The 26,105-nt window shown below is 34.9% G+C and overlaps 1 protein-coding gene across 1 annotated transcript in view; it reads right to left on the bottom strand.

Annotated features, from left to right (window-relative positions):
* The window catches only part of LOC133329724 (filamin-B-like), a 56,110-nt gene extending 52,365 nt beyond the window's left edge, over positions 1-3,745 (bottom strand). The window contains exons 1-3 of the mRNA XM_061538191.1: positions 3,249-3,745; positions 2,879-3,184; positions 1,383-2,420 (exon numbers count right to left, since the gene is read on the bottom strand). Coding sequence (XP_061394175.1) covers positions 1,383-2,420; positions 2,879-3,184; positions 3,249-3,608 — 1,704 coding nt within the window. The 5' untranslated portion in view covers positions 3,609-3,745. The remainder of the gene's footprint in view (positions 1-1,382; positions 2,421-2,878; positions 3,185-3,248) is intronic.
* Positions 3,746-26,105: the final 22,360 nt, after the last annotated feature.

Below are 26,105 nucleotides of genomic sequence, written 5' to 3'. Positions count from 1 at the left end.
TGTATGTATGTAGGTATGTGTGATTGTTTGTGACTAATATTTGAATTAAAAAAATTTTGCTGGTCTTGTTGATAAGTGGGAGTCAAGCCAAAAATAAATGTATATGGATTTGCTGTGTGCTGATATGTAAATATGTAGTGGTAGTGAATGTGTTTTGACTCTATACAGTGTGATAGACGGGTGTCGGTTTCCGGTTATTATGGGCTAGTAAGCAGTTTAGGAGTGAGTCGTTCAAAAAAGCGAAGTAGATTTTGGCACCTTTTTATGGGAAATCATTGCAAATTCAAAGAAACAGTTATTCAGCAAAATTGAAAAATATGTACAAAACACAGAATTCAGCTAGGCTGAATTGAAAACTTTTCTTAGAAAATTATATTTAGCCAGGCAAAATAGCAAATTTCCTTTGGAAACATGAATTCAGCCAGACTGAATAGCAAATTTCTCATGGAAACATTTATTCAGCCAGGCTGAATAGCAAATTTCCTATGGAAGTATGTATTCAGCCAGGCTGAATAGCAAATTTCCTATGGAAACATGTATTCAGCCAGGCTGAATAGCAAATTTCCTATGGAAACATGTATTCAGCCAGGCTGAATAGCAAATTTCCTATGGAAATATGTATTCAGCCAGGCTGAATAGCAAATTTCCTATGGAAATATGTATTCAGCCAGGCTGAATAGCAAATTTCCTATGGAAACATGTATTCAGCCAGGCTGAATAGCAAATTTCCTATGGAAACATGTATTCAGCCAGGCTGAATAGCAAATTTCCTATGGAAACATGTATTCAGCCAGGCTGAATAGCAAATTTCCTATGGAAACATGTATTTAGCCAGGCTGAATAGCAAATTTCCTATGGAAACATGTATTCAGCCAGGCTGAATAACAAATTTTTTATAGAAACATGTATTCAGCCACGGCTGAATTTACATTAAATAAAGAAATATACTGAAAAATTCCAATTACAAGCCACAATCTTCACATCATCCTTCCAACACTTATAAATTATGCATATTTTTGATGTTAAATAAATACGTATACACAGATACATAAATACAAATTAAAAAAACTCTGCCCTCAAGTTAATGTTGTTATTTGTACATTAGCATGCAATTGAAGTGTCAGTCCAGTGAGTGAGTGAGCGATTGAATGAATGAAAGGCTTAACATTTAACATTGAATTGAGCAATTTTTCCTTAACGCCATTAAAATGCAACACACAAATTCAATTAAGCGTTTTCGTTTTTCCTCTTCGTTATTTTTGTGCATTGGTGGCGGCCCTTTATGGTTGTTGTTGCTGGGCCTACGTCAGTAACCATCACCCCTCAACCCTCTCCCTCACCAGATCCCATGCAAAAATATTCACATGCCAGCCATGACTTACCTCACTCTCACGCTTATAGTAACTGGAACTGGTGCGATAGTCTGTGGTATCCTGTTTGGGTGAATACTGTGGCGAGAAGGAACGTTGCCGTTCGCTGGTGCCAATGTTGGTGGTGCTCGTATTCGAGTGATGATTCATCAGATCACGCCGTGACAGCGATGAGGTGGCTGCATTACGATAGTCATTGTGTCGTGTCGATGTGGTTGAGGTGTAATGCATTGATGGACTTTCCGAACGGTGTTTGGTATCATGCAGAGGACTACTGCGGGTCTTACCCGAACGTCCTTTGGTACCTACACGCATAATGAAGGGTGACCCCTTGACATCATAACCATTGAAATATACATAGACACGATATTTGCCATTTTGTCGGGGTATGAAGGTCACACGATATTTATTGTCAACAATTTTTTCCACCGAACACACTAGGGAACGTTTATCGTGAACAATATCGACGTGAAGTTCCCCGTTGACTCCCACACCACGGGCATCCACCTCAAAGGAATGAGCTCTCAAAGGCATGGCACCATCAAGACCATGCACGGACACGCCCGAAGCATCGAATACAGCACAGGTGAAAGGACCACCCTGAATGTGACGACCCTGATACGTAATGGCTATTTCCCATATACCCGCTTCGTCGGGTTTAAATATGGCACTGTGACCCTCTTCGACTTTTTTCAGAGGACAATTGTGGGAAATGCCAGTTGGCGAAACGGCAGTAACGAGAATATCTTCAGTTTTTGGGGCACCAGTAGCATTGACCAAAACCTCCACCAGACTGCCGAGAGCGCATGGAGCCATACCGGGTGGTGCAACCTGTATGAATCGGGGTAGGACTCTAAAGAAATGGCCACCAAGGCTATCACCATCGATTTCCACCACAATTTCATGCATGCCATATTTATCGGGTATGTAGACACCCTCACCGTGGTTATTGAGTTTCACGGGCTGCGGGTGGCCAGAGGGTGGGACCACAAACGCCTTGACATTGCTTAAGCTGATGTCACGCGATAACACATCTATGCGGAAGTGGGTCTGAAAAAGAGAAGAAAAAATCAATGAAGAAAGGATTAAAGTCGTTAAGGACCGACCAAATTATTCCCTACACCACTTTGGATATATACAAGAGATTCTTTTAAGAATCATATTATTGACCCATAAGACCGATATCCAAACCTGAACAGATTTACATTAAATTTGGCACACAATTTGGGCAAGCTATCATAATGAGACTCATTATGATAGCCTGCCTAAAAGTGCATGTCAACTTTGGAACATAGGTCCACTTGTACCAAACAAATTCCATTTTAATTGGATAAAAAATACGACCTATCCGTTCATGAATTTATTGACCCAAAAGGCGATTCAAAATATATCATCGAAGGTTAATATGGGTCGTAATTGTTTCCATCTGCATCTTACGTTCCGACAATGTGGTGTAGGGCATAATTTATAAAATATACATGACCCCATGTAGAAATTCCTAATCTTACCGGTTCTCCAACCCTGCCCGAAGTGCTTTCCAAAAACACATTAACCATATCGGATAGGGGTGGTCGGGGCGGTACCCATTGTAGATGGGCTGCATAGGCCATTATACCCAAATGTTCCACTTCAGGATTGGACATATCCTTGGCCGTCAATACTGGCTGGACCCCCAGCTTGGAGCCAGCCTCCAAGGCTTTACGTATGTTATTTTCATAGTGAAAGGGATCAGTGCTTAGCTTTTCGGGGGCCGGGGCTGGGCCACCCAAACCCTTGATGATTTCACACAAAACACGACCATCATTCCAGTCGGTCTAAAATTAAAAAGAAAAATTAAAACATTAATCTTAATTACAAATATATAAATTTTTTACTTACCGTAAAATTCTGCACTGGCTCCCGGACTTGTGTATTAACCCATCTCATGGTGGCATTGTAGCCAGGACCACCCGGCTTCATAAAATACGATAAATATGTCATACCGGACAACTCATCCAACCACGGCGATGCCAAATATTCCGGTTCCAATACTTTTGGTACACCAAATTCACTTTGTGCCAAATTCATGGCATTTGTACAATTACGAATACTCTGGCTGGGATCCAGCGAACGCCAATGTGGAAATAGCCCCGGTTTACAATAATCCAATAGGGCTGCCAAATTTACACCACTATTCCAATCTGTTGTCAAATTGGTTATCTTACAATCGGGCAATGCCGCCTGTAACCATGCCAACATTAATTTACGTGGTGGGAATTTACTTCGACCAATTTGATATCGGACAATGAGAGACCAGATGAGGCCCAAAATCAACTTGACATTGCCATTGACTATGTCGACATTGCCAATATTCACCAACTTTATGTGATCTTCTTCGATGGATTTGAGTGCTGTTGTGGCATTTTCCAAATAATGATGTTGATTGGCTGGGCGACGATTCCATGCTGGCTTGAGGGGGCGTGTCTGTAGGCTTTCGACGAGAGCACACAGGCAGGTGCCATCACAGAAATCTGTTGCCCAATCGTGGACCTGGAAATAAAAGCAAGTTAAGGTAGGGAATTAGCATTGGAAAGTAAAATAAAATATTGTTTTTAAATGGGTCCTAAAATATTCATTAGAAATCAAATCGTTATTTTAGACAAGAAAACAAACTGTTTTTAAAAATCAAGTCTAAGGCTTGAAAAAATATTCTTAAAAATCAAAGCCTTATCTGAGGCTTGAAAAAATGTTCTTAAAAATCAAAGCCTTATCTGAGGCTTGCAAAATTATTCTTAAAAAATCAAAGCCTTATTCTAGGCTTGAAAAAATATTCTTAAAAAATACACGCCTTATCTGAGACTTAAAAATATATCCTTTAAAAATCCACGCCATATCTGAGACTGGACAATATATTCTTTAAAACTCTGAACCTTGAAAATATATTCTTTAAAAAATCCACTCCTTATCTGAGCCTTGAAAATATATCACGCCCTAAATAGGCCTCTGAAAAAAATATTCTTTAAAAAATCCACACCTTAGCTGAGCTGTAAAAAATATCCTTAAACCAGTACAATGGGACAAAATTATGTAAATAAATTTAAAGCAAAATATCGAAATCTAAACCGATTTCATCGAAACTTGTCACATGTTAGGTTACAGTTATTTCAGTATGTTTTTTGCATTCTTCATTTACTTATAAATCCAAATTTCATGGAAATCGAAGAATATATAGGGACTTTCGTGCACTATTTACCTAAAATCGGACGAAAATATATATGGGAGCTATACATAAATCTGAACCGATTTTCACGATATTTAACACACATAGTTCTAAGCTTAATTCAGAATGCTATGCCAAATTTCGTGCAAACCAAAAGATATTATGGGAATTTGGTGCACCATTTACATTAAATTGGACGAAAATATATATGGGAGCTATATCTAAATCTGAAGCGATTTTCATGAAACTTAGCACAGACCATTCTAGACCTAATTCATTACGCTGTGCCAAATTTCGTTCAAATTGAAAGACATATAGGGTCTTTGGTGCAACATGTACATTAAATCGGACAAAAATATATATGGGAGCTATATCTAAATCTGAACCGATTTTCAGGAAACTTAACACACACCATTCTAGGCCGAAAGACATTAAGGGACATTGGTACACCATTTTCATTACATCGGACGAAAATATATATGGGAGCTATATCTAAATCTGAACCGATTTTCACGAAATTTAACACACATCGTTCTAGAATTAATTCAGTACGCTGTGCCAAATTTCGTGCAAATCGAAGCATATATAGGGACTTTGGTCCACTATTTACCTAAAATCGGACGAAAATATATATGGGAGCTATATCTAAATATGAACCTATTTTCAGAAAATTTAACACAATTCGTTCTAGGCATAATTCAGAATGCCATGCCAAACTTTGTGCAAATTTAAGGATATATTCGGACTTTGGTCCACTATTTACCTAAAATCGGACGAAAATATATATGGGAGCTATATCTAAATCTGAACCGATTTTCACGAAATTTAACACACATCGTTCTAGAATTAATTCAGTACGCTGTGCCAAATTTCGTACAAATCGAAGGATATATAGGGACTTTGGTGCACTATTTACATAAAATCGGACGAAAATATATATGGGAGCTATATCTGAATCTGAATCGATTTTTTCCCAATTTCAATAGGGTTCGTTCTTGGGCCAAATAAGTGAACTGTGCAAAATTTCATCCAAATCGGATCACAAATGCGACCTGTACTTTGTTAACAAAAATACATGGACGGACGTACGGACAGACGGACGGACAGACGAACATGCATAAATCGACATAAAAAGTGATTCTATGCATATTCTCAAAAGGAACCATGTGTCTATCTCATTTCCTTTTGCCTGTTACAAACATATGCACAAAGACATAATACCCTGTGCCACAGTGTGGCGAAGGGTATAAAAACACGCCCTAAATAGGCTCTGAAAACAATACCCTTTAAAAAAGCACGCCCTAAATATACCTCTAAAAAATATATTCTTTACAAAATCCACGCCCAATATAGGCCTCTAAAAAAAGATTCTTCAAAAAATCCACGCTTTAAATAGACCTCTGAAAAAATATGTTTTAAAAAATCCACTCTTTAAATAGACCTCTGAAAAAATATGTTTTAAAAAATCCACGCCCTAAATAGGCTTCTGAAAATATATTCTTTAAAATATCTACGCCTTAAATAGGCATCTAAAAAATATTACAACAATAAAATTGGTATCAATTTAAAGGCCAACCACTCCATAACTGTGCCACCAATTTCTCGGGTCTATGTCATTCAGGGGTAAATATATACGCTATAGAATGCAAATTTTGTCATTTTTCACACAAAAGTCAGGGTCCATTTGACCCGCTAAATATTTACCGATCTTTATCAAAACAGGCATGTTTATTCTTTGGTCCGATCCCCTTCTCCATGTAACAGGCCATAATTGCGGCCTGTGGAGCGATCAGAAAAACCGATAAAAATTAAGTATTTGGTCCATTTCATCCCCTATATATTAACGATATTTACAAAAAATAATAGGGGTCTTCATTGGGCAGAACCCATCCTACATGCAAAATTTCGTGCAGATTGGTCCATAACTGTGCCCTGTATCGTGTTTACAAATTATAATGGACAGACGGACGGACGGACACACATGTCTAGATCTACTCAGCTAGTCGAGATATGACGATCGGTATACCTGAAGATGGGTCTAGGGTCAATATTTCGCGGTGTTACAAACTCTTGGGTCTGCACAAAGCTATAATACCCTGACAACATAGTTGTGTAGGGTATAAAAATCTACGCTTTAACGGGCCTCTGAAAAAATATTCTTTAAAAAAATCCACGCCTTTAATAGTTCTCCGAAAAAAATGTTCCTTAAAAAATAAAAAAAATATTCCTTAAATAGGCTTCTAAAAATATATTCTTTAAAAAAAGGCCTTATTTAAACCTTAAAAATTTCATTTTAAAAATCCGCAACTTTGGCAGTCCTTCAAAAAATATTATTTTAAACATCCATGTCTTCGGTAACGCCTACCAATATTTTTATAAATACCCAAGCTTCGAAAATATATTTTTTGCTTGAAATTTAATTACATTATTGGCTTTAGCATCTCCATACCCCTCGTTGAGTACAAAAAATCAGACAGGTGTCATCTACACTCACGCCACGATGATGCGACATTATTAAATTTTAATTTATTACAAAACCCGTTCCCATTTATGAATTATCTCATTTCATAGTTACTGGCATTGTTTTTGTCATACCTTTTTTTATTTTATTATTATTTTTGTTTGCGGTTTATTTATTTTTTTATTTTTTCCTGCTGCACAATATTTTTATATGCCCTTGTTTTTTATATTTTGTTTACACAACTAGAGCGTAATTTAACTTGGTTTGAGATATATATTTTTTACTACTGCTCTTATTATTAGTTTCAATTTTCATAAATTTCCCTAATAACCCCATTATGTCATTACAAATTAATTATACAGACGAGAGTTTTTTGTTGTTGCTAATTATCGCCTTTGTGTTCTACTGCAGTCTCATTATATTCACTAAATGTTTTGAAAATTCTGTCATTTGTTTTTTTTCTTCTTTGTAGTAAATTTCTTGGAATAGCAGAGCAAATTCTTAGATTGCAGCAGCAGCAGTTCATTATAATTCATAAGTAGGTTTGTGGGAGCAAACTACTATTTCCCTGTAAATGTTTTAGTAATATAGTTTACATTATACATTTTAATTTTGCCATGTGCAATGTAGTGTTGTCTTTGCTTTTGCTATATTCAATATTTATTTTAAGCACACACACACTCAAACTTAAATAGAGACAGATTTTGAAACAATTAAATGGTGTAGTATTTGTGAAAGTTTTTTTTTTTAGGTTTTCATACAACAATATAGACTGTTGTAGATTTGGGAGTATATTGATAGATTTGTCACAGTATTGAAACTGTGTATGCTGAATTTATATCGGCAAGAATGAGCAAGCTAAGTATTTTGGATTCTCCTTAACACTTTTGGCTCCGTGAAGATACTTTTATTTTTTGTATGAAAAAATATCAGAAAAATATTTGTTAAAAAATCCTCGCCTATTTAAGAATTGAAAAAAAAAAATGTTTTAAACCAGTAAGGAAAGTAGTAAAGTCGGGCTGAGCCCAAAGTGGTGAAGGGTATCATATCCTTCACCACTTTGGGTATATTGTACATATGTATCCTTACAATTGTATGTCAATGTTCCCTCGAAGGAACATTCTCATGTCTTTCTGCAACATATGATAAATTTAATTTCATTCGGTCAGATTTAGGGTCGTCTGTGTTACATGGGAAAAATTAATTCAAAATTCGATTTATAGCGAAATTGATACACGCTGCAAATCGAGTGGTACTGTTAAACCTTTAATTTCATTAAGACACCCATTCGAAATATATATAGGAGCTATATATAAATCTGAACCGATTTTAACGAAACTTAGCACACATCATTCAAGGCTTAATTCAGAATGCTATGCCAAATTTCGTGCAAATCAAAAGATATTTAGGGACTTTGGTGCACCATTTACCTTAAATCGGACGAAGCTATATATGGGAGCTATATCTGAATCTGAACCGATTTTCACGAAACTTAGCACACATCATTCTAGGCTTAATTTAGTACGCTGTGCCAAATTTCGTGCAAATCATTTAGGGACTTTGTTGCACCATTTACCTTAAATCGGACGAAAATATATATGGGAGCTATATCTAAATCTGAACCGATTTTCGCGAAACTTAACACACTTCATTCTAGACCTAATTCATTACGCTGTGCCAAATTTCGTGCAAACCGAAATATATATAGGGACTTTGGTGCACCATTTACATTACATCGGACAAAAATATATATGGGAGCTATATCTAAATCTGAACCGATTTTCGCGAAACTTAACACACTTCATTCTAGACCTAATTCATTACGCTGTGCCAAATTTCGTGCAAACCGAAATATATATAGGGACTTTGGTGCACCATTTACATTACATCGGACAAAAAATTTATATAGGAGCTAAATATATATATGTGGGAGCTGTATCTAAATCTGAACCGATTTTCAGGAAACTTAAGACACATCATTCTAGACCTAATTCATTACGCTGTGCCAAATTTCGTGCAAACCGAAATATATATAGGGACTTTGGTGCACCATTTACATTACATCGGACAAAAATATATATGGGAGCTATATCTAAATCTGAACCGATTTTCGCGAAACTTAACACACTTCATTCTAGACCTAATTCATTACGCTGTGCCAAATTTCGTGCAAACCGAAATATATATAGGGACTTTGGTGCACCATTTACATTACATCGGACAAAAATATATATGTGGGAGCTGTATCTAAATCTGAACCGATTTTCAGGAAACTTAAGACACATCATTCTAGACCTAATTCATTACGCTGTGCCAAATTTCGTACAAACCGAAAGATATATAGGGATTTTGGTGGACCATTTACGTTAAATCGGACGAAAATATATATGGGAGCTATATCTAAATCTGAACCGATTTTCATGAAACTTAGCACACACCATTCTAGGCTTAATTTAGTACGCTGTGCCAAATTTCGTGCAAATCAAAAAATATGTAGGGATTTTGGTACACCGTTTTTCTTAAATCGGACGAAAATATATATGGGAGCTATATCAAAATCTGAACCGATTTTCAGGAAACTTAACACACTTCATTCTATACCTAATTCATTACGCTGTGCCAAATTTCGTTCAAATTGAAAGATATATAGGGACTTTGGAGCACCATTTACTTTAAATCGGACGAAAATATATATGGGAGCTATATCTAAATCTGAACCGATTTTCAAGAAACATAACACACTTCATTCTAGACCTAATTCATTACGATGTGCCAAATTTTGTTCAAATTGAAAAATATATAGGGACTTTGGTACATCATTTACCTTAAATCGGACGAAAATATATATGGGAGCTATATCTTAATCTGAACCGATTTTCACGAAACTTTGCACACATCATTCTATACCTAATTCATTACGCTGAGCCAAATTTTGTGCAAATCGAAAGATATATAGGGATTTTGGTGGACCATTTACATTAAATCGGTCAAAAATATATATGGGAGCTGTATCTAAATCTGAACCGATTTTCAGGAAACTCAACACACTTCATTCTAGACATAATTTATTACACTGTGCCAAATTGCAAATCGAAATATATTTAGGGACATTGTTAAAATATTTATGGGAGCTATATCTAAATCTGAACCGATTTTTTCCAATTTCAATAGGGTTCGTTCTTGGGTCAAATAAGTGGCCTATGCCAAATTCCATACAAATCGGATTATAAATGCGACCTGTTCTTTGTTTACAATTTAACATCAACAGACGGACGGACGGACATGCATATATCGACTCAGAAAGTGATTCTATGCATATTATCAAAAGTAATCATGGGTCTATCTCGATTCCTTTTGCCTGTTACAAACATATGCGCCTAGACATAATACCCTGTATTACAGTGTGGTGAAGGGTATAAAAATTGTAAATTCCGAATGAATTCGATATTTATTCGATATTTTCATATTCAGATTTAACGTATTTTGCAACAGAAGATGATATAATGTGACTTTCCGAGTTCTTGTTGGGTACACCTAATTAACTTAGCTCTACTTTATGCCAGTCATATACCAATTTTGTATAAGGACCTAATCGTACTTAACTATAATATTTTTTTCAGTCGCAATTATTTTCATAAAAAAAAATAAATTGTGTTACGAAGACATAAATATTCAATGATATTGTCCATGTAACACCCACTGGGGCAAAAAAAGCAAACGAAAATGATCCGAAATAATAAAAAGGCATTTGACAACTGACATAACCAGCTCAACAAAACTGTCGTACGACAGTAGCGATGTTATTATAACCGCATAACTTTCCATTACAGTTAAATACACATTTGATTTTTTGTGTACGTTTTTTTTTTTTTTTTTGTATATTTTCTTCAATTTTGAGTGGTTGTCTCTCGTTTTAATTTTTTGTTCTTTTTTTACAGTTTTCTTGTCATTGTTAGTTTTGCTGCTGTAACGGCTGGTGTCGCTGTGTGTTATTTTTTTTACTTCTCTGTTGGCGTTTTTCGCATTTTGCTTCCACAATTCCATAATGAGAATTGTGTATTGTGGGTTTTTGTTTGACTGGCTGGCTGGCTGTCAGTGCGTCTGTCGTTATACTCCCTCGGTGTGTTACACTTCCATATGAATAAAACATTAAAATTTTTGTTTGAAAAATAAAAATACATAAAAATAATAACAATAAAGAGAGCAACAGTAGTGGTCGCGTTAGACATAAATATTAAAGTAAAAGCACAACAGCAACAACACCAACACCAACAAAATGAACCGATAAAACGTGAATTGTAGCTGATGTTTTCTTGCCCTTCTTTTTCTGTGCCAAAAAATTCACACAGTTGTTGGTGTTGTTGCAAATAATAACAAGTGGGCTAAAATAAATCTTTAAATTAAATTTTATTTATTTCATTTGTGTCTTTGCTTCCACCCGCTTGGCATGTTGCACTGTTAGACAGACACCTTCAACAGTTTGTTGTTGCTGTTATGATGATGATGAATTTAATGACGTTAATGACAGCAACATAACTAAAACTTCCTTGTGACCAACATTAAATAACAATTCCGTATTAGAGGGTTTTTTCTGGTGGTTTAGTTAGCCTTATAAGGAAAAGCTTGTTTGTTTTCCGTCAGTTTTTTTTGTTTTTTTTTCAGCAGCTTTTTATTTATGAGAATGGTGCATTTGATTTCCCTGTCGATTAAAAGACATGCAACAGGTTGCGCCATAAGTATTTGTAAAATTGAGTTATATAAAGTATTTGTATACCCTCCACCACAATATTCAGCTCATATTAAATTTGTTACTCCTTTTGCAAAATTTCGAAATATTCACCTGAGACACTAAAACTTGTTGATCAAATTTAAATTCTTTGTCTGTCCATTACATCACGATAGAGGTCGCAATATTAAAGAAGAGATTGGAATTTTTCTCAACCGAATTCGGAACATTAGGTTCTCGTGATGTACTAAAACTCTTCATTAAAAATCGGTCCACTTTCTCGGGTAGCACCCATATAACGTTACCACGGAATTTTCGGCATTTTAAGGGTTTTAAGGGCGTTTTTTTTTCAACCCAATTTTCTGGAAACAAATCTCCCTCCCAACAATTATTAATATTCGCTCCCATTATACCCTTCACAACACTGTGGTACAGGGTATTATGTCTTTGTTCATATGTTTGTACCAGGCAAAAGAACCGAGATAGACACATGGTTCCTTTTGAAAATATGCATAGAATCACTTTCTGAGTCGATTTATGCATATCCGTCCGTCTGTTTATGTAAAATTGTAAACAAAGTGCAGGTCGCATTAATAATCCGATTTGAATGAAATTTGGCACAAATCACTTATTTGGCACAAGGACGAAATCTATTGAAATTGGAGAAAATTGGTTCAGGTTTAGATATAGCTCCCATATAACTTTTCGTCCGATTTAAATAAGTGGTGCACCAAACACCCAATATTCTTCAGATAGGTCCAGTTTAATGGCTTTGAAATGAATAAATGGCGCACCAAACACCCAATATTTGTCCGATTGAGACAAAATTTTGCTCATCCGTTTTATGATGTAAAATTGTAAACAAAGTACATGTCGCATTAATAATCCGGTTTGAATGAAATTTGGCACAAATCACTTATTTGGGCCAAGGACGAACCCTATTAAAATTGGAAAAATTGGTTCAGATTTAGATATAGCTTCTATATATATGTTCGTCCTATTTTATATAAAATAGTGCACCAATATTTGTCCCATTGAGAAAAAAATTGTTTGTGAAGTTTTGTTGAGATCAGTTCAGATTTAGATATAGCTCCTTTATATAGTTTCATTCGTCTTATATAAATGGCGCACCAAACTCCCAATATTTGCCCGACTGAGACAAACGTTTACACAGCGTATTAAAATAGGTACATGTTAATGTATGCGAAGTTTTGTGGAAATCGATTCAGATTTAGATATAGCTCCCATACATAGTTTCGCCCTATTTTATATAAATGACGCACAAAACTCCCAATATTTGTCCGACTGAGACAAACGTTTACACAGCGTATTAAAATAGGTACATGTTAATGTATGCGAAGTTTTGTGGAAATCGATTCAGATTTAGATATAGCTCCCATATATAGTTTCGCTCGATTTAATGTAAATGGTGTTCAAACTCCCAATAGTTCTCCGACAGAGACATAATTGGGTGATATTATGTACATGAAATTGTCAGTTTATACCCTACAAGGTTTGGGATTCTAAGACGATTTAGCCATCTGTTGTAATCAGTCTACCTACGGAGGATATCGAGATAAAAAACTAGAACGTCAGGTTCGAGGATGAACTGTATCGGCCTGTATTTTATAATACCGATTTTCGGTATTTTTAATATTTATCGTAATGGCGAAGAAATCGGTATTGCGATGAAAAAATGCGGCGTTCGAAATAGAGCTATGTCGGTCCTCAATTATGTATATCGCCTCATATAATCATAACTCAAAGTTTTCGGTAATTCCTACACGATATAATCAATATTGGCCCCGCTTTATGTGTAGCTTCCAAATGTTTTTTCTGCAATAAAAATGTTTAAATTCCCGTAAAATCATATGTATATTGGTGATGGTCTCATATAACTTTGCTCTCTGTATTACAGTACTTTGAGGATATAATACAAATGTTCCTTCCTGCCGTGCGTTGTCAATATCGGTCCACGTTTTGGGGTTTTGAGATTTTAGGAAAAAATTTCATTTAAATTTGCAGAAATTTGTACTTGGTCTACCATATGATTTACAACAACTACGCGGTACAATTATCGGTTCAGGGATATTATTTTGTATCTTTCCTATATTTTCATTTCAAGTAACTATCAATATACCTATATGGTGGGGGATATCTTCAGATCCGCGCGACCGAACTTGACGCTTTTTCCACTTATTTCTTTACAGTTGAAAGTCTGACATTGCTGACAATGGATCGCCTAAAACATTATTAAAAAATGGTGATTATGATACAGCCACATACCATGTATTAAGGAAACACCCCCCCCCCCCCCAATTCTCGATATTAATTTTTCAAGATTTTCAATGGGCTGGTAAATGAATACAATTGCTTGTTAAGGTTTGTAACTTTGCACATATATAATTGAAGGTTTAAAAGAGAAGAAAAATAATTTACAAAAAAAATTTGTTGTTGTTTTGTTGTTGTTTTTTGTAATTAAAGAAAAGTCCTTATTTTTGATGGCGGGCATGATAACTCCTCACTGGAACCTCGGAATCTGAAAATTCCAACGGTGTTAGAAAGAGTACATGTCTGGCTCTCGTATGAACTAGGATTATTGACTTCGCTCTAAAATTAACAAAATGGTGGACTTTTGAAAAAATATTTTTGGAAAATCGCAGATTTTTTACCAAAAACCAAGTTAAAAAAATAAGGAAGATCTTCACCGATTGACTTTATCCTAGTCACATTATGGAAACGTATTTCGCATTTTAAAATGTGTTTACGCGTTTAAAGTTTGACCTTCATCCATGCTGACACAAAGTCATATCTTCAATCAATTGCCGTTTTGTAGAGACATTATTTAATCAGTGTAGATTCGCATTATATCAACAAAAATTTTGACCCCGAGAATGATCGTCCAACTACAACAATGTGAAAAATATGAAGAGACTGGATCGGTTACATATATTGTATGGCCGTTGAATCATCGTTTCGCTCGATCCGCTGAAAATATTGCCATTGTAGGTGAATGTGTTGTCGAAGAACCGAATGTGTCGATTCCTCGTCGTTCTTAGGAATTAGGACTCTCTTACGACACATTATGGCGTATTTCGCATTTAAAATGCACCCATACATCCATATAAAGTCATATTCAATCAATTGTAATACTGTGATTTCTTTTTGACAAACGCCCTAGGTTACATCCAGTTTCTTAGCCTTGTGGTATTATGGCTTTTCAAAAGGTCCTTCTTACAATTTTTCATTAAAAACATCATTATCTTCAAGTTACTGTGATTTCTTTTTATAAGTCGGGATGAAAATGTTGAAATTAATTTTTTGAAGATTTTTATACCCTACACAACTATGTTGTCAGGGTATTATTAGCTTTGTGCAGCCCCAAAAGTTTGTAACGCAGTGAAATATTGGTCCTAGACCCACCTTTTAGTATACCGATCGTCATATCTCGACTAGCTGAGTCGATCTAAACATGTGTGTCCGTCCGTCCGTCCATTATAATTTGTAAACACAATACAGGCTACAGTTATGGACCAATCTTCACGAAATTTTGCATTTAGGATGGATTCTGGCCAATGAGGACCCCATGTTTTTTTGTTAAAGATCGTTTAATATTTAGGGGATGAAATGGACCAACAACTTTATTTTTGTCGATTTTTCTGGTCGCTCCAGAGGCCGCAATTATGACCCAAACACCGCGAATTTTTGCACCGAGAAGGGGATCGGGCCAAGGAATAAGTATGCCTGTTTTGATACACATCGGTCAATATTTAGCGGGTCAACTGGACCCTGACTTTTGTGTGAAAAATTAGAAATATGAAATCTATGAGGTATATATTTGCACCTGAAGGTCCTAGACCCGAGAAGTTGAAAGTATTTTCAAGGGGAGTGGTTGACCTTTAAATTGATACCAATTATATTGTCGTATGTACTCGGATGCGGGACTTAAACATAAATATTTACAGGTGCTTACTTTTTCAGATATCATTTAGTAATCCATTACCACACTAGAAGGCGGAAATATAGCGCTGATCGCTTTGAAATTTTCCATGAGGTTCAAGTTATGGTCACCGACAACGCCTATAATTTTCGGTGATGATCAGATAATAATTTTGGAATGAAATGGACCCAATTTTTTTTTCAAGTCGATCTACAGGCCAAAATTGAAAGCCGAACATCACAACACAACCCATGGTGTAGGGAATCTGAACAAGTGATTAGAAGGGCTGTACTTAATATTTGTAAAATTTGTTGACCTCTAGTCGGTCAAGAGGGTGCAAATATCGCGAAATATTGCCCAAGCTCAGAATATAGGACCACAGAAAGTTATAGTTTCGTGGAAGTTGTGTAAGGTATCATATGGTCGGCCCTGTCCGACTATACTGCTCCGCTCACTGTTTTTTTAGTTTTTTTTTTAATATAATAAATATTCAACTGAACCTTATATATTATTTTTGGAACTGAACTACAAGGAAATATCCTTTATATACGAATAAATGATACAGTTTTATTTATATAAATTGAGAACAATAAGTCCTTGCATGATGTTTCTGTTTTTCAATTCCAACTCATACACATGTAACCATACGATGCGAATACGCGCATCATTGAAATCAATGTTATTTTTGTTGATTTTAAATGTTTTTCGTATTTTGTCGTTGTTGTTGTTGTTGCAGTATTTATTTGCAATTATTTGTACATTAATTATTGCCATTTATCATTTATGAGTGAACACATATTTGCTGTTGTGTATGAATGTCGTTCGTCTGTTTGATGGTATTTATGGTGATGGTGTTGTTCAACTGGTTTTTTTTTTTTAAATGACCACATTTTTTTCTTTACCAGCCATTGAACGATGAGCAAAACATACATTTGTTTAGTTGCTCCCACACATTTTCGCTGGTCGTTATGTATAGTTGAGTGTGGTTGTTTTCATTCAAAATGTAGAAAATTTATATATAAACGCACACACACAATTTTCCAAATTGGTAGCATGTCAATGAATTCTATAATAGAATCATCAATAATTCTTGTTTTTATAGAAATATGAAGTCATAGACGTTATGACATTACTAATATTTATAAAAAAAAGATCGCATGCATGTTGTTAGTATTGAATGAATAGTTTTGTGTGCGAATATGGGTGCATGTGTGTGTATATGGAAAACAAAATATAGAAATAATGCGTTCAATGGCATTTTATTGAAAAAATACGTATTTTTTAATAATTGTAGCGAATTAATTAAAAAAACACTATATAATTTAAACAATGTAATAACCTATAAAAATATCCCATACATTTTTTGTATTTTCGACCTATGTGGCTGATCCTAAAAATTCAGGACCGGTTATCATTATCCGATCGTGTGAAAAATACTCCGAAAGATCTACGGGCCGATCTGCGTCGACGGTGAATATCGGCGTCGAATGAATCACAAGCTTTACAATTTATTCGCGGACATCGACATAGGCAGTCGTATTGAGCTGCAGCGACTACCATGGCTAGGCTATGTGGAGTGAATGAATGAGAATGCCCCAGCTCAAAAGGCATATAAATATTCGCATTTTCATCATCAAGCCACCGCCTATTGCGGTAAATTAAATTAATTATTATTAAATTATTTAATATCTATATGAAAAATACCTCAACCCAAAATAAATTTCTTATATAACTCCATCATGCAAGTGAAAAGTAAATGAAGGATAAAATATGCAATAATAATTAATGCAGTCATAACACTTTCCAAAAACATGAAGAAGAAAAAGTGTCAGTATTCATAGCCAAAGTAAGCTTCTAAGTTTTTTTCCTGCTCACTTTCTGAAGTAGGAAAACTGTTGGCCAACAAAAAAATATTTTGTAAAAAAGAAAATATAGTTATAAACTGTCCCAGCTGACTATGGCCAAAACTATCTTTCGACATTTTGATGAGAGAGAGGAAAAAAAAACATCGACTTGTAATGAATAGAAAAATGCATTGCGGTTGTGACTTCGTCCCAAATATACAAATCTGGGTGTTATATGCAAAAAATCCCCCATATATATTCGTGTTGTATTTACTAACATATGGACGGGCTTGCAGGCTGACTGACTGGTTGGCAGACATACCGGCAGGCAGGCAGGCGGATATGTTCAAAAAATGCAATCAGACATAATGCTGCCAAGTTGGTTTGAAGCCAAACAAACTGCCAACCATCACTAACCATAAGAATTACAATGAATCGGCGCTGCAGTACATATTGGCAGTGAATGAATGAACCAGTCAACCAAACGACCGGCTAAATTTTTTTATTAGTAGCAGTGGTACTGGTTTTAAGCCGACTTAAACCAAATCAGAAAAAATTGTATCTAATACATTCGATAAAATTTCATTCATTCATGTGAGTGGATTTTGTGTTTTATCCATAATACGAATATTTGTTGTAAAGCAACCAGAAAGTCATACCAGAAGTCTTGCCAAAAAATTAAAATAAAATTGCAAAACAAGTTTATCCATTATGGTAGCGGTTTAATTTGTGTAGGGAAGAGATTTCTTTTATTTGCTATGCAGAGTTGGATAATATTGAAATAGATTTGAAGAAATAAGTAATCGAATTTTTTGTACCCTATGCGATAAGTGATCAAAGTCAGAAATAGGGAGTAAGGAAAAGATCATAATCGGACGGGGTCGGCTACATGTTCCGCCATATCAGTCCAAACCATGGTCTTTACAGATTCTAGTAAGGCGTATATTTTTTTTAATGAATATTTGTTGAAGACTCAGGCAAGGCGTAGATTTTGGAGCAGATGGAAAGGAGTAGATTTTTTAAACAATACTTGTCAAGACTCTGGGTAGGCGTGGAGTTTTTAAAAACTGTTTTTTCCAGACCTAAAAAATTTGTGGAGTTTTATAGACTATTTTTGCAAAACCTAAAAAAGGCGTGGAGATTTTAAAGAATATATTTTTAAAGCCTCCTTTGTGGAACAGCCACCACACTGTGGAACAGGTACCATACTTGTGCATATGTGGTACCACACTTGTGCATATGTTTGTAAGAGGCAAAAGGAATCGATATAGACCCATGATTCCTTTTGAGAATATGCATAGAATCACTTTCTGAGTCGATTTAAGCATGTCCGTCTGTCCGCCCGTCCGGCCATGTATTTTTTGTAACAAAGTATACTTCGCATTTATGATCCGATTTGGATGAAATATGGCACAGTTCACTTATTTGGCCCAAGGACGAACACTATTGAAATTGGAGAAAATCGGTTCAAATTTAGATATAACTTCCATATATAGTTTTGTCCGATTTTATGTAAATGATGCACCTAACTCCCAATATTTGTCCGATTGGGACACTGCGCTGCACACTGAATCAGGTCCATGCTTATGTGTGCGGAGTTTTGTTGGAATCTGTTCAGATTTAGATATAGCTCCCATATGTAGAGTAGTCCGTTTTTATGTAAATGTTGCACCAAACTCCCAATATTTGTTCGATTGGCACAAAATTTTGCACAGAGTACTGAATTAAAACCAGACTGATGTCTGCGAAGTTTGGTGGAAATCGGTTCAGATTAAGATATAGCTCCCATATATATATATATATATATATATTCGTCCGATTTTATTATGAATGATACAGCAAACCCCCAATATTTCTCCAATTGAGACAAAATTTTGCATAGAGTACTGAATTAGGTCCAGACTAATGTTAAAATCGGTTCAGATTTAGATAAAGCTCCCATATATAGTTTCCTCCGATTTTATGTGAATGATGTACCAAACTCCCAATATTTGTCCAATTGAGACAAAATTTTGCACAGAGTACTGAATCAGGTCCAGACTAATGTTAAAATCGGTTCAGATTTAGATATAGCTCCCATATATAGTTTCCTCCGATTTTATGTGAATGATGCACCAAACTCCCAATATTTGTCCGATTGGCACAAAATATCGCACAGAGTACTGAATTTGGTCCAGACTAATGTATGCGAAATTTTGTTAAAATCGGTTCAGATTTAGTTATAGCTCCCATATATAGTTTCATCCTTTTTTATGTAAATTGTGCACCAAACTCCCAATATTTGTCCGAAGGCACAAAATGTTGCACAGAGTTCTGAATTAGGTTCAGACTGATGTCTGCGAAGCTTTGTTCTAATCGGTTCGGATTTAGATATAGCTCATATATAAAGTTTGGTCCGATTGTATGTGAATGATGAACTTAACTCCCAATATTTGTCCGATTGGAACAACATTTTGCACAGACTACTGCATTATATCCAGACTGATGTCTGCGAAGTTTTTTAAATCGGTTCAGGTTTAGACATAGCTTTTATATATAGTTTCGTCCGATTTTTTGTGAATGATACACCAAACTTCCAATATTTGTCCGATTGGCACAAATGAACGTGGATTTTCTTAATAATATTTTTTGCAAGCCTCCTCTGAGGCGTAGATTTGTAGAAGAATATTTTTCAAGCCTTCTTTGAGGCGTAGATTTGTAAAAGAATATTTTTCAAGCCTTCTCTGAGGCGTAGATTTGTAAAATAATATTTTTCAAGCCTTCTCTGAGGCGTAGATTTTTAAAATAACTTTTTCAAGCCTTCTCTGAGGCGTAGATTTTTAAAATAACTTTTTCAAGCCTTCTCTGAGGCGTTGATTTGCAGAAGAATATTTTTCAAGCCTCCTCTATGAAGTCGATTTTTAAAGGAATATTTTTTAAAACTTCCCCTGAATCTGTCTTTCCTTACACTCCCAGCTCTGTCGATTTGTTTTAAAATGTTATATTATTGGTAAGTTAACTTTGTGTAAGCCCCGGTTACAATATCTATAGTACCGGCCATTAAACGTCTTGCAAAGCTGCAATAGCAGCAGCCGCAGTAACAACACTACCAGCATTAGCGTCAATAGTAATGCCCCAAAGCTAGTCAATAATCAAATGTTGACTCCAACTGAGATTATGGTGACCAAATGTTGTTTAGTGCGTTGGCCTCAATTAAAATTCATTTCACTCTCGTTTAGTTTATAACAATAATTTTTTGTTGGAATTGTTGTTGTTGTTCAATAGTCATAGTTGACTCTTTTTTGTGGGCATTTGGCCATTGATGCTATATATTCATAGATGCCGTCTCGGCTGGTTATTTGCTATTGAAGTTAGTGTTGTTGGTAGACGTTGTTGTATTTGTTGTTGTTAGTTAAGTCATGTTATTCAACTTTAGTTGATAATCATTTTATTTGTTATTTTCTGTTCTCACAAAAATGTTGTTGCTTTTTTCTGTTTTTTTCGAATGTATTGCTTTTGTTTGGTACTGTGTGTGTGGGGGCAATTCTCTTGGCCAAATATATCGTCTAAGAGCAATCTAACTCCAACACGAAAAAATGTTGTATTGCTTTGTGTTTTTTTTTTATTTTTCTTAGACAAAAAAAAAATTGTTTATTTATTATATTGTACTTAGATTAAGGCTACATTTTTTTTATTTTTGGTTAAGGAAATAGAACAAGTTATGATAACTGGTTGCATAGTTGCGTTTTTTTGGTTCTAACAATAATCCAATGAAAAACTGTTTTCATTGATTGCAATCGAAAGATAAAAATATATTTTGGGGAATCGTTTTTTGTATTTTTATTAAAAATAGCAATTTGATATCTGCAAATGGAAACAAATATTCAAATTGAAATATCTTCGAAAATGTATTTAGTTATGAATATTTATAACACAGAGATGTTTGATGAACCAGTGATGCGAAAATGGAGATTGGGACATTTGATTATTGTTTTAGTCCCCGTATACCAAAGGATACCCAAGGCAATTGCTTAATATATATTAAATATTGGACCACTTTTTAGGTTAACGTACATAATTACAATACGCCCCAGAAGTGGGTATTTTGGAGTTATCTAGGTGTGAATTTTTATGCAATCAAGATGTCGATTTGTAAAGATTTTTTTATGCTACCAAGGCGTGACTTTTTTAAAGATTTTTTTATGCTATCAAGGCGTGACTTTTTTAAAGAATTTTTTTATGCTATCAAGAAGTGGATTTCTTAAAGATTTTTTTTTTATATTTTTTGGTAGCTCCAACTGTTCGGTATTTTGGGGAGTTTGAGTACGTTTTTCAAATTGGCTCCAATCTGATATTTCAGTTCTCATTGGGTAATAATAATTAATAATAATAATTGCTAATAAAATAATAATAATTGCTAATAAAAATTAGTCCATAATTTAGGATAGCCCCCATATAACCGTACCCTCAAATTTTGGTATATTGGTGACTTTAAGCACGTCTTGGCTCCAATCTGATATTTTGGATTTTCATCGGGTCGAAAATCTCTCTACCAAAGAATAACAATATTGGTTCATTTCCGAAATAGCTTCATTGAGCGGTAACTCCGATTATTTCTGCACACAATTTTCAACATAGGTTTATGTTTGGACGTACTCCCCATATAATGAATTGATCTAAATTGCGCACCTTTAAGGTTTTTGAAGCATTTTCCCACCGCAGTGGCAGCCTACTTTGAAAATTTTCGATGTTGGCTCATGTATTGACATAACCTCCATATATATTGGGAAAAGATCAAATTTTGGTTCATGATTTCATATATGGTAACAAATATCCTTTCCAAAAAATACTAATATTCGCGCAGTCCCCATTTAACCCAGTTTTTATACCATTCACCACACTGTGTGCATATGTTTGTAACAGGCAAAAGGAAAAGAGATAAACACATGGTTCCTTTTGAGAATATGCATAGAATCTCGTTCTGAGTCGATTTATGCATGTCCGTCCGTCCGTCTGTCTGTCCATGTTAAATTGTAAACAAAGTACAGGTTGCATTTATCATTCGAATTGGATGAAATTTGGCACAGCTTATTCATTTGGCCCAAGGACGAACCCTAATGAAAATCGGATCAGATTTAGATATAGCTCCACATACATTTTCGTCCGATTTAAGGGAAATGTGCGCAACAAAGTTCCTATAAATCTTTCGATTTGCACGAAATTTGGCATAGGGTACTGAATTAGCTCCAGAGTGATGTGTGCTAAGTTTCGTGAAAATCGGTTCAGATATAGATGTAGCTCCCATATATATTTTCGTCCGATTTTATGTAAATGGTGCACCAAAGTCCCTATATATTTTTCGATTTGCACGAAATTTAGCATAGGGTACTGAATTGAGTCTAGAATGGCGTGTGCACGTTTCGAGAAAATCGGGCCAGATTTAGATATAGCTTCCATATACATTTTCGTCCGATTTAAGGTGAATGGGGCACCAAATTTCCTATATATCTTTCGATTTGCACGAAATTTGACATAGGGTACTGAATTAGCTCCATAATGATGTGTGCTAAGTTTCGTGAACATTGGTTTAGATATAGATGTAGCTCCCATATATATTTTCGTCCAAAGTCCATATATATGTCTTTCGATTTGCACGAAATTTGGAATAGCTTACCGAATTTAGTCCGGAACGATGAGTGGTAAGTATCGTGAAAATCGGTTCAGATTTAGTTATAGCTACCATATATAGTTTCGTCCGTAAATAGTCCACGAAATTCATCCTTCTTATATATATTTTGGCATAGCGTACTGAATTATGTCTAGAACGATGTGTGTTAAATTTCGTGAAAATCGGTTTAGATTTAGATGTAGCTCCCATATATATTTTCACCCGATTTTATGTAAATGGTGCACCATTTGCACGAAATGTTTAGTAAGTTTATGATCGGTTCAGATTTCTATATAGCTCTCACATATTCATATATATTCCCCCGATTTTACATAAATGGCTCTCCAAACTCCTAATGTTTGTCCGATTAACACAAAATTTTGAACAATGTATCAAATTGTGACTTGAATGGCGTTATTGCGTTTTGTTGAAATTGGTGCAGATGCAGCCATAGCTTCCATATATATTTCGAACGGTTGTCTGATTGAAATTACATTTTTAACAGTGCGGCGTACCGAATACAGTGTATCAATTTTGCTATAAAACATGTCCTATAAATTTGTCCCATGGTATGCAGACAACTCTAAATCTGCCCGAATGAAATGAAATTTTTCACAGGTTGCAGAAAGACATGCGTATGTTCATTCGAGGGAACATTGACTTGCAAATGTAAGGATACATATGCGCAATATACACAAAGTGGTGAAGGGTAGCATATAGTCGGCCCAGTCTGACTTTACTACGTTCTTTACTGCTTTATTATTAAAATAGTTATCAGATTTGTTCCACGTTTTGGGTTAGGTTCTAAGTCGCTGTATTAATCATTCCACCTTTGGAGGATATAGCGGTAAAATAACATGATAATTATAATTGTTCGCCAATTCCTACACGATGAAATAAAATTGGTCCCGCTTTAGGTATAGCCTCTAGGGACGTACTTATACAATTTTTTCTGCAATGACCTTTATCATATTGAATGACCTTTATCATACGTTGGAGATGACCTTAAAATGCCAGTATTTTGAGGATGTTCCATGGACATTTTGGTCCACATTTTGGGGTAATTAGAAAAAAACTATCCATTAAAAATTGCAGAAAATTGTATTTTGTAAAATTATCGGTATAGGTCTACTTTTGGTATGTTCCCTATATTTTCATTTCAAGTACCTGTCAGTATTTGTTCAAGTACCGGAGATTATAAAAGTTCGGCCCGCCCGAACTTAACGCTTTTTCAATTGTTAGTTCTCATTTCGAATATAAATATGATGGAGGTCAATGGTAAAAAGAATAAATACAACATTGTCTTCTAATTATGTTTGAAAGTTGTCACAGTTCTAACAACTCCACAGGTTGATGTCATAAAAATTCTAAATTTTATACGTAAATTAATACTAAGCATTCTTGCTAGATCAACTGGTATAACCTTTTAAGTCATTAGTCCCATAATGCCCAGTTGGTTTCTTATTTTAGTCTAACTCGTGTGATGTGTCCAAATACTAAAACTGGATTCGTTTACGGCATTTAATCTTATTAAATAATAAAAAATACCAAACTAGGTAAAATCTAACAAGATATTCATGTTCTTGCTGTCGTTTTCAACTCACACTTTGCATATTTTCACTTACATCAAACCGGAAGAGAGACTGCCTAAAGAATGATGGGTGGCAGTTGGTATTTAATTCGAAGAATATATGTAGGTTGATGCAAATAAAAGGGAAATTAAAATGTTGGAATGTGATAAAGCCAAGAACTAGAATCAGAACTGGAAACAAAATATTTGTTTATTTTTTTATTGCGCAGAACAGGTTTTCTAGTAGGCCAGCCAGTCAGGCAGCCTGTCAGATATGAGGGAAGCATGTGTCGCCTACTTCTTCTTAGCATGGCGATTAAATTAAATTTGAACTTACACCTGTTTAGGTGTTAGACGGGTTTTTTTGTGGAGACATTAGTAGGTATATGTGGTGTGTTAGGCCCCAAAGCTGAATATTGAAAGTAAAAATATATAATTTTTAAATTTCAAAATAAAAATCTATCTTCACAAATTTTAGTTTGATTGTTGAACCAATAATTGATTCCTAGAAAAATGCATTTATTCTCAAACTATGAATCACTTTTAAGTAGAAAATTGTCACAGACAATGTTCACATGCACCGAACAATAACCCTCAATTATATGGCTTGATATTGTCGTTGCTTCAAATTACTTACACAGCTGACTGTTTCGATTTATAGTTAGTAACAGTGTAGCAATTGAATTCAAAAGAAAACAATCAATTTTTGAACAATTAAAAATCATCAACGAAACCGACAATTAGTCGATTGAAATACGAAAAAAAAACTGTTCACCCCGCTTGAATACACATTTGGTCATGATAGCCATTATTTGAACCGCACCAAAAATGTGTAAACGCCACAAAAGACCAATTTTTTGTTTGTTACTTGATGTGTATTAAATCAGTGGTGGTTGGATTACAATAACACAACACATGTGATTAAAAAAAAAACTGGCAAACAGACTGACTAACTGACTGACTGAAATGTTGACAAAAATAACTTTTCATTGACAATTGAGTTGGGAACGAACAAACAACGCACACAACAAAAAAAAACTGAACTTTCCTATTATGGTAATGCGAATGCCAAGGTCAAAAGCGTAATGGTTTTATTAACCAGAATATTGGCGGTTTTATACATAAAAAATAAATAATATTGAGAAGCGGTATATAATGCCTTTACACAATAAGTGGGCAAAACAGCTATTCCAAATAAAACAGCCATTAATTTCAAAAATATTTGTGTAAATGTCTACCTTATTTTACTTGAGAATCGTTGAGTATTTTACAAATATACTGCATTAAATTAAATATACATCTATACGTATATTTAAATTTTTAAATTAATGAATTCCTAATATATAAA

This window comes from Musca vetustissima, unplaced genomic scaffold, assembly GCF_032173495.1.
Source record: "Musca vetustissima isolate MV318-11 ecotype Yass unplaced genomic scaffold, APGP_CSIRO_Mvet_v1 utg1892, whole genome shotgun sequence".
In the NCBI taxonomy this organism is placed as follows: Eukaryota; Metazoa; Arthropoda; class Insecta; order Diptera; family Muscidae; genus Musca; species Musca vetustissima.
Note: the sequence above shows the minus strand (reverse complement) of the source record. Positions and strands in the feature narration are given on the sequence as shown.